Below are 10,903 nucleotides of genomic sequence, written 5' to 3'. Positions count from 1 at the left end.
TGTGTGTGTGTGTGTGTGTGTGTGTGTGTGTGTGTGTGTGTGTGTGTGTGTGTGTGTGTGTGTGTGTGTGTGTGTGTGTAATTTATGTATAGCAAGATATATACATGTGTGAATGTGTTGGAAGGGAAGTCTTTAAAAGTAGTCTGGTTGCATTAATTTTGAAACAAGAAGTAATAAAAATAGTAAAAAAAAATTACAAACAGAGAAAAAAAAAAGATATCAGAGAAATAATTTTTAATAAAATGTAGCCTCCCCACAAATAAATGATAACAAAAAGCTGCAACAGAAGACATGCAGACTGCTCATAGAATTCCATAATTTGAAACTTACAAAAACCTTCGTAGAAAAAAAACTTCACTCCTGAAATGATAAGTGTTCTGGGTTTTTTTAAGTATATTCAAAACAGGAGTGAGAAATGCATATGAATATGAATATGTATTATATATATATATATATACATATATATATATACATATGTATATATATAAATATAAACATATATGTATATAAATATAAACGTATATATTTATATATAAACATTAACATATATATATATTTATATATACATGCATGTATCTATGTGCGTATGTATGCATATACATACATACACACACACACAACACCACACAGTACTATAACAGAAATGATATGGAGAAAGTTAACTTTTTAATTTCATTTTCAATACATATTTCCTATTGCTGACAAACACAAATATTAACATTCTTTTTCCTGTTTCTCCTTTCTCCAGTGATGCTCACATGTCAACATAGACAGGGTGTCTACATCATGTTGCCATTCTCATTGGAAATCTCTATAATCAACAAGATTCCAGCTATGACCATCACTCCATTTTTTTTTTCTTACAAGATACAGTGTACTCTGACTACATTATCCAGTGTGTCTTTCCTTTATTTAAGATGGCAGGGTATTATTCGAGTGAGACCTTATTGCTGATTCTAGCATGTCAAACAACTATCTGGAGCAGCAGACCCCAACCTCTTCCACACTACTGACTGGTTTCATGCAAGATGACTTTTCCATGGACAGGAGGATCACGCACATAACAGAGCACAATAAAATGCATAATTCAGTTATTACATATATAATACAGATATCATATACAATATGATGTATAATGCAAAAAACATTTCATAGACTGCGATAGTCAATGAAATAGAAACAGAATTGAAAAATTTATTCTTTCTGTGTAGCCCCATACAAAATGACCCACAGCTGGTTTGTGGCCCAATAGATGGACCCCTTGATCTATAACAGTGGTTCCCAAACTTTTTCGGGCTGCCGCCCCCTTGACACACTGGTTGAAAAACACTGGTGTAGAGGCTTCAGACTCATCTCTGTGTACAGGCTTCAGACTCATAACTGAGTAGAGGCTTCAGACTCATAACTATGTGGAGGCTTCTGACTTATAATCAGATTCAACACAGATCCAAACAATGTTACTTAACACCTTCGTATTCAAATTATTCTGTCAAATGTAATGTTTGTTTATTCACATTGTTCTAAATTAATCATTCATTATCTTGTAACGTTGAGATTTCAATGGGACAGGGCTAGATCTGGTCAATTTTAACATAAAACATGTTGAATATTTAAGCCAGATTAAATGCCAAAGAGTTAATCTAGTGTCCCCCTTCTTAACATTAGATTAATTTCTTCCTCTTCAGCCACTGACCTGTAGATGCCAATGCATTTTCTCATCATACTTAGCCATATGCCTAACTAGAAAATGGTATCACAAGACTTGACTACAGGAAGCTATGGCAACACCAAGACAACACATGCCACGTCTGAGGAAGCACTATCTCACTTCCTAAACTGGTCAAAATACCTTGGACAATCACACTTCCTTTTTCTACAAACAACACTCCTCACAAACTTCCTATTATTTACACTGAATTATTTCCAACAACAACAACCACCACTACCACTAGCCAGCTTGAATGCTCTCTAAAAATGACCTACAGTAAGATTAACTGCCCATTGTAGCCGACAGATTTTCCAGCATTATTTCAGTGCCTTGTAGTTGTACCAATGTCTGGAAAGTGATGTCAATGTACGATGTACAAAGAATGAGATCTTCCACTGGAGTTTTTGATTTTAACAACAGTAAGCTGAACCTAAATCAGAAACTATTAAAGGGAAATGTGTTGGAGGAATTGTTCATGCATCAGAAAAAATGCTTCAAGGGATTTTGCTCCAATTCTTTTCATTTCGGTTTCAAATCTCATTGAAGTCAACTATGCTTTTCATCCTTCCAGAGTCGATAACATAAAGCAGCAATCAAGGACTAAGATTGATGTAACTGACTACCTTCTTACCCTAAATTTCAGGCATTGTAGCCATATCAAAAACAATTATTATTGTTATTATTTTCATTATTAAGGCAGCCTTAATAATAATCCTTTCTACTATAAGTACAAGGCCTGCAATTTGATGGGAGGGGACTGATTAATTACATCGACCCCAGTGTTTTCATTGATACTTAATTTATCAACCCTAAAAAGATGAAAGGCAAAGTCAACCTTGGCAGAATTTGAACTGAAAATGTAACAACAGGTGAAAAACTGCTTAGCATTTTGCTCAGCATACTAACAGTTTTACCAGCTTGCCGCCTTAATAGTAATAATAATAATAATGATAATAATAATAATAATAATAATAATAGACAGACAAAATGCCGCAAAGCTGCCTTAATCGTTAGCATGCCAGGAAAAATGTTTCACAGCATTTCGTCTGTCTTTACATTCTGAGTTCAAATTCCACCAAGGTCAACTTTGCCTTTCATCCTTTTGGAGTCAATAAATCAAGTACAAGTGATACACTAAGGTCAATATAATCGACCAGTCTCCTCCCCCCCAAATTTCAGGCCTTATGCCTTTAGTAGAAACGTTGTGGTAACAACAAACAAGATGAGGACACATATCCGTCCAATGTAACTAATGTACACAATTCTTCATCTCTAAAATATAGAACAGTATTATCAATATATACAGTTACAATAGGTGCAGGCGTGGCTGTGTGGTTGAGAAAAGTTTGCTCCCCAACCACATTGTTTTGGAGTTCAGTCTCATAGTGCAGCACCTTGGGCAAACCAGAGCTTTGTGAGTGGATTTGGTACAAGGGAAATTAAGGAAGCCATTGTGCATGCATGCACATATGTCTGTATATGTGTCTATGAGTGTATGCTTGTGTCTTCTTGCCTTGGCATTGCATAATGTTTATAAATGAATGTCATTCATTTCCAAGACTGTGAAAACATGTCTGGCCATGAGGAAATATTACCTTGTTTGGAAACAGGTGAATGTTGGTGACAGAGAGGGCATCCGGCTGCAGAGACTTATTGTATCTTATTAAACTCCACTTCACTCATGCAAGCATGTGAAAGTGGACATTAAAACAATGATATAATATGATAATAAATAACAAGCTGTCTAAGACACCAATATACTAGCAAATGGTCAGGTGGTTAAGATACCAATACAATAACATAATTTCTCTGGTGATGCTTAGCAAATATTTGCTTTGCTGAAACAACATTGACCCTGTAAAAATATGAATAAAGACGTTCATAAAATACTTTGTTTTTCAACAAGAAGTTCTTCCATAATTGTGGATTAACATGATAATCAGATCAGAATCTTCCACACACATATATATATATATATATATATATATATATATATAGCAATATATAAATTCATATTGTAATTCAGGTATTATTATGAGGTTTTCCAACAAGACTCAACTCTATTTACATTGCAAATGTGCTTTTAGCCTCTCATGTAAATTCAAAACATCATTATTAAGGTGTCAAGCTGGCAGAATTGTTAGTACACCGGGTGAAATGACTAATGGCATTTCATCTGTCCTTATGTTCTGAGTTCAAATTCTGCCAAGGTTGACTTCTTTCATCCTTTCAGGGTCGATGAATTTAATAGCAGTGGAGTACTGGGGTTGATGTAACTGGTTTAACCTTTCACACAAGATTTCAGGCCTAGTGCCCAAAATAGTAAGGATTATTATTATTGTTGTTATTATTAAGGTGGTGAGCTGGCGGAATTGTTAGCATGCCAGACAGAATGATTGGTGGCATTGCATCTGTCGTTACATTCTGATTTCAAATTCTACTGAGGTCAAGTTTGCCTTTCACCCTTTCAGGGTCAATAAAATAAGTACCAGTTGCGCACTGGGGTTGATGTAATCAACTAGTTCCCTCCCTCAAAATTTCAGGCCTTGTGCCTATAATAGAAATTCTCATTCCCTTCCTTTGGTTAGGAAGGGCAGGCATTTTTTATCTGTCTGGTGGCTTTGGCTAAAGAAGTCACATGATGGCTGAGACTGAAGGGGCTGAAGACAGGTGTCTTCCTCTTTGGCTAATCTCTCATCACTTAAAAAGAAAAATGAGGTGTTCCCAGCAAATTTGTTGAAAGGTGGTGGCAAAAGTGGCAAATATCATCCAAGTGATTGGGCCTGCTCTGAGCATGCACCTATGGATTGGAGAAGGGCAGCTGCATGAGGGCAAAGGACACATGCCTTCATGATCAGGGTGACTCTGGTTTTTGTGGGGTTTCAACAAGAGGGGAATTTTTCTTGGAATCTTTTTTTGTTTTCATTTCCTTGTTTACACATTTTTCTTTTTATGTAGCCCCACACAGCAAGGTCCTGTAACATCATTGATTCATTTATCAAACCTTGAGGTTAATAAAGAAAGCATTGTTGTTGTTATTATTGTTATTAATATTTCAAGAGTTTTGCAAGATTTTCCTGAATGATTAAGCATGGCTCTGTGGACTTTGGGTACATGCAATGTTTTGTGTTTTTGGTACTTTGCATAACATGTGTACAGCACCTGGTAATATTATTGTATGCATGTGTATAAGCCCCAGGGTATTCTACCACATGTGTGTGTGTGTGTGCATAGTATGCTTAAAAGTGCTCTCTCCCACGTTTTGTATTTATAAATGAATATGTGGTTGCGTGGGAAGAAGTTTGCTTCCCAACCACATGATTCCAGGTTCAGTCCCACTGCTTGGCACCTTGGACAAGTGTCTTCTATAGCCTTGGGCCAACCAAAGCTTTATGAGTGGATTTAAACTGAAAGAAGCTCATCGTGTGTGTATGTGTGCGTGCGTCTGTGTACCTTTCTACTTGTGTTACCCCCCCCCCACTGCTTGTCAACCAATGTTGGTGTGTTTATGTCCTCATAACTTAGCAGTTCAACAAAAGAGTGATAGAAAAAGTACCAAGCTCAAAAGACACAAAAACCCTGGGATCGATTCATATGACTAAAACTCAAGGTGGTGCTCCAGCATGGCCGCAGTCCAATGACTGAAACCAGTAAAAAATAAAAGAAGTCCTACAATACACTACATATTATATATGTGCAGTGTCCAGCAGTTACGATGTGGGTGTATATGTGTTGAATCTTTTACTACTCTATGTGATACATGCATGCAGTACTGAGTGAGTGCTCTTCTCTGTTATACAGACATGTAAGTTCTAGCTTTTGGCTGTGTATTTCTTTGACATTTTTTAAAATCGTTTCCAAGGCAACTATTTGATATCATTGCTGTTATTATTGTTGTTATGATTATTATTATTGTTGTTTTTGTGGTTAATTGCAGCTGTTTCTTTATTAGTTCTTTAGTAAGGTTATATGTAGAGAAGTTGCTTTAGAGGTTATATTATAATTAGAGCATTAATTAATGTAGAAAGAAGTCGAGGCCAGAGAAGAAGAGAAGAAAAGCAAGAGGCAAAAATAAAATGTGGATACCCTGCGAAGCCTCATTTTGCTACTGGATCCAATCTAACAGGGAGAGACGGAGAGAGAGAGAGAGACAGTGAGTGATTATATAATATGTTTGTAAAATTACTATTGTTTCTTTGAAGAAAAAAAACATTAAAAATTGAAAAAAATAATGAAATAAAAGAAAAACAAAATTTTTTTTCAAAGATATAAAAAAATTCAAAATTTTACATTTTCTTAGGTTTTATACATCAAAATAATGATTCGTAATCAGTGACATAACTAAAAATGCACCATCTGCAGCAGCCCTTGAGTCTGAATTCCACCCCACTCCATACTGCCACATGCCCTGTTACCCCACCCCTACACAGGCTTATATGGCAGATGCAAAAGTGCTGCTCTCATAAAAGTGCTACCCAGAGCAGGCTGCTTCTTTGCTACACTACTCTTCATAATATCAGAGCACATGCTTTAATGATCCATCTGCATGTTGGCTGAAAGCCTGGGGGCCAATTTGTTTACTTTAGTCATCTTTTTACTCCCAGATATCCCTTGCACAATCTCAGATGCATCCATTATAGGTGCAGAGTGCAGGTACAACTGTGCACTTAAGAAGTTCATTACACAATGACATGGTTCTAGGTTTGATCCCACTGCACCATATATAACCTTAAGGAGATATTTTTTGTACCGTACTCTCAGATCAACTTTAATCTTATCAGTGTCTTAATCTTGTCCCAAGAACAACCTTAATCTTGTTTGCATCTTAATCTTATCTCAGGACAATCTTAATCTTGTCAGCAAAAGTGGGGTCAGTAGAAACCATATGGAACTCTATCAGGTGGACTGTAGGTGTTCTTAACCAGTAAATTCAAACCAATGCCTTGTGTAACATCACCATCTGGTCTTTGAATACTTTTTGTGGAGTCCATTCTGTAGCCAGAATTTAAACCAAGTTTTCAAACTGAAGATATCAAAAATCTTCCTTTCTTTTTTCTCCAAAGTCTTGGAGCACCTTCAAAAACGTCACAAGTCATGCTATGACTCTTTTGAGTAAACCATTAATAAAAGTTTTTTAATCTTTATCTAAGAATTGGCTTTATTACAGACACAATCTGGCTTTCACACTAGTGTAATTAGGTATATTATGGACATAGCATGGCTTCTATTTCACACTGATGTAATTGAGGTCCATTAGAGATAGAACCTGGTATCTCTGACACAACTTGTGTAATAGCTTTATAACAAACATGATCTCGTTTTTGTCACACTAGCGTAATTCATATATATCATCATCATCATCATTATCCATTTAATGTCCTCTTTCCATGCTGGCGTGGATTGGATGGTTTGACAGGAACTGGTAAGGCCAGGAGCCACACAAGGCTCCGTTGTATGTTTTGGCATGTTTTCTACAGCTGGGTGCTCTTCCTTACATCAACCACTTTACAGAGTGAACTGGGTGCTTTTTACATGGCACCAGCACTGTATAGCTAACTAAATATACAAATAATCTGTTATGCTTTACTTGTCTCAGTCATTCAACTGTGGCCATGCTGGGGCACAGCCATGGAAAATTTTAGTTGAATGAAACAAACCCAGTACTTTTTTCAAGCCTGGTACTTATTCTATCAGTCCCTTTGGCCAAACTGCTAAGTTGTGGGGATGTAAACACACCAGCACCAGTTGCTAAGTTCTGGTAGGGGACGAAAATAGACAAACGCACACACACATACACAATGGGCTTCTTTCAGTTTCCGTCAACCAAATCCATTCACAAGATTTTCATCAGTCTGAGGCTATAGTAGAAAACACTTGTCCAAGGTGCCATGCAGTGGGACTGAACCTAGAACCATGTAGTTGGGAAGCAAACTTCTAACCACCCAACCATGTCTGCACCTACAACAACAACAACAACAACAACAACAATAATGATGATAATAATAATAATAATAATAATAATAATTCTTTCTTACTTGGCATAATAGTGCAATTGGCTTTGTAACAGACATGATCTGTTTCTGTCACACTAATGGAATTCTCATATGTACATAACTGAATAAATAAATGACTATAATTCTAATTTTGGCACAAGGCCAGCAATTTGAGGGGAGGGGTTTACTTGATTGCAGTTATCTGCAGTGCTTCATTAGTACTTTATTTTATCCAACCCAAGGTGGCAAACTGGCAGAAATGTTAGCACACCGGGCAAAATGCTTAGCAGTATTTCGTCAGTCTTTATGTTCTGAGTTCAAATTCCTCCAAGGTCAACCTTGCCTTTCATCCTATCGGGGTCAATAAATTAAGTACCAGTTGTGTACTGGGGAACACAACTAATTGATTGGCCCCCCAAAATTTCGGGCCTAGTGCTTAGAGTAGAAAAGATGAAAAGAGTTAACTTTGGTGAGATTTGATCTCAGAATGTAAAGATCTAGAAGAATTGTGACTTAGCATTTTGTCCAATACATGCCTTTAATAATAATAATATTGACCTTAACCAGTTGAGCATGTCCCTAAGTGGCTGGTGATATGTACATGTATGTATATATGCACTTATATATGTCTATGTATATACACACATATGTGTGTGTTGGATGTGCTTCTTTCATTAATATCTACCAAATCCATTCAGTGTTTTGGTTGGCCCAACACTATAGTAGAAGAGACTAAAGTGCCACACACTGGGACTGAACCTGAGAGCTTGAAGATAGAAAACAAACCTCTTAACCACACAGCCTTGCCTGCACCTTCCACTTTCATCATAGCCTTGTATACACTGGTCTTAACAATAAACCTACAGGCATACCAGGTAGAGCAGCACTTATCATATTCAAGAATATTGGTGATTACATCACCTGATTATGTCAGCCCTGCCCTAGTACATGTTGCTTTAGACCACAAATTTAAGAGCACAGACAGTTAATCATATTGACCCAGCGACTTCACTGGTTCTTATTCTATCCACTACAGAAAGGTATTAGTCTGAGGTGTCACACAATGAGATTGAACCTAAAGTAAACTTCTTGACTACATGCCATGCAAGCAGCCATTTATAATGTCACGTTCTTTCTCAAAGGACACAACACAATGTCTTCCGAAAGAAGCTCTATCAAAGTCCTGTACTTTAATTAATTAATTAACCAACTTACTTCTGTCTCATTAGTGAAAACATTCCTTTTTATTTTTATTTTTATATTAATCTTTAACTGAAGTTTGAAAACTAAACTAAACAAAGTTGTTTTTTTAATGAAATTTAAAGCAAAATATATTTAGCTGAGATGAAAAATTGAGGAAAAATAAAAACAATGAAGTTCAAATGATTTTTAAGTTATTGTTTGGTTTGTTAAAAGAAAATTCCATGGGGGATATTTTTCATTTTTATTTAAATTAAATTTTGATAAGGGTTCATTAAGACTACAGGGATGAAAGGAATTAATTTACAATGGCATTTAAAATACTGTCATTGAAGTTGTTGTCACAATATTCTGTTCTTGATTTTGGTATAACATTATATTACCATTGTTGTTGTAATCACAGCATTGCACTGTTGTTACAATGTTGCATTATAAGCATTATTTTATGAACAAAAATATGGTTACAATATTTCATTACTCTAACTGTGTTATCATTACTACATGGTTAACATTACAGTTATAATGTTATTGTGTTACAGTAATGTAGTTAACATTATGATATTGTCATTATCATTACAGTTATCATGTAAGACTAGCAGAACTGGCAGACAAACTGTCTTGTAATAATTAGTCGTAAAATTTTAGTCATTTAGTCATGGCAAGTGGCTGTTGGTTAAGAAGCTTGCTTTCCAATCTTGGGTTCAATCCTGATGCATGGCAAAAGCGTCTTGGGCAAGGGTCTTCTATGAGAGCCTTGAGCTAGTCATTACCTAAGGAATGGATTTGATAGATTATTATTATTATTATTAAGGTGGCAAGCTGGCAGAAGCGTTTGCACGCTGGGCAAGATGCCTAATGGTATTTCATCCATCCTTACGTTCTGAGTTCAAATTCTGCTGAGGTCAAATTTGCCTTTCATCCTTTCAAGGTAAATGAAATAAATACCAGTTATGCACTGGGGTTGATATGGTCGACTAGCCCCCTCCCCCCAAATTTCAGGCCTTGTGCCTATAGTAGAAAGGATTATTATTATCATCATCATTATTATTATTGTTTTGACTCTTTATGCTTTGAGTCCAAATTTCACTGAGGTTGACTTTGCCTTTCATCTTTTCGGGGTCAATAAAATAAGTACCAACTGAACATGGGGAGGGGAAGGTGTGCTATAATCAATTAACCCCCTTCCCTCAAAAAAGTGCAAGCCTTGTGCCAAAAAATTAGAAAGATGCACAGTGGAAAAAATGCTTAGCAGCATCTTATCCACTGAGGTGGACTTTGCCTTTCATCCCTTGAGGGTCGATGAAATAAGTATCAGTTGAACACTGGGGGTCAATGTAATAGACTAGCACCCCCCAACCCTGCTCCTATGAAATTGCTGGCCTTGTGCCAAAAATTAGAATTATTGTCATCATCATTATTCTTATTATTATAGCCTATGGTTGTTATACTTGACCACGAAGACACAGTCTTGTTGGTCAAGTACACTTACACAATCAATCATCCAGTTATTCTATTTTATGATTGGAAAAAATTCCCAAATAATAAACAGTGTTTTCAAAAACAAACAAACCAAGAAACAAATGAAAAACCAAAAAAAAAAAAAAAAAATTTAATAAATACACAAATAAAAGTATAAGATTTATGACCATTGAATGGTAGCCACCATCCACTCACCTTGCTGGATTTTCATTGTTGAGGTGTTTATTATTGACATAGCAGTCATTGAGACACCTCTTCCCACTCCTCCTCCCATTAGTTACCCCCCCTCTCTCTCTTTTGAACTAAAGAGTTACTCTGAGTGACTTGCAATACAACTTATATTCAAAGAGAATTTTCAAACCAAATGCCATATTGGATATCAATTAATCAAATATCATAATATGTTAAGTAAAATTTCTGTGTTCAGCTTTCAGACTTGAATCATGCATAGCAGCAGCAGCAGTAGTAGCCTCAGTAGCAGCAGCAGTAGTGAGTCTCAAAAAAAAAAAAAAAAATATATAGA

General features: G+C 36.1%; 1 protein-coding gene across 1 annotated transcript in view; it reads right to left on the bottom strand.

Moving 5' to 3' along the window:
- The window catches only part of LOC106871344 (WD repeat-containing protein 13-like), a 198,006-nt gene that overhangs the window by 103,385 nt on the left and 83,718 nt on the right, over positions 1–10,903 (bottom strand). The window contains exon 5 of the mRNA XM_052976142.1: positions 5,795–5,827. Within this exon, the coding sequence (XP_052832102.1) occupies positions 5,795–5,827 (33 nt within the window). The remainder of the gene's footprint in view (positions 1–5,794; positions 5,828–10,903) is intronic.

This window comes from Octopus bimaculoides, chromosome 23 (assembly GCF_001194135.2).
Source record: "Octopus bimaculoides isolate UCB-OBI-ISO-001 chromosome 23, ASM119413v2, whole genome shotgun sequence".
Lineage (NCBI taxonomy): Eukaryota > Metazoa > Mollusca > Cephalopoda > Octopoda > Octopodidae > Octopus > Octopus bimaculoides.
The sequence above is the reverse complement of the archived record's forward strand: the minus strand, read 5'-3'. Positions and strand labels throughout refer to the sequence as shown.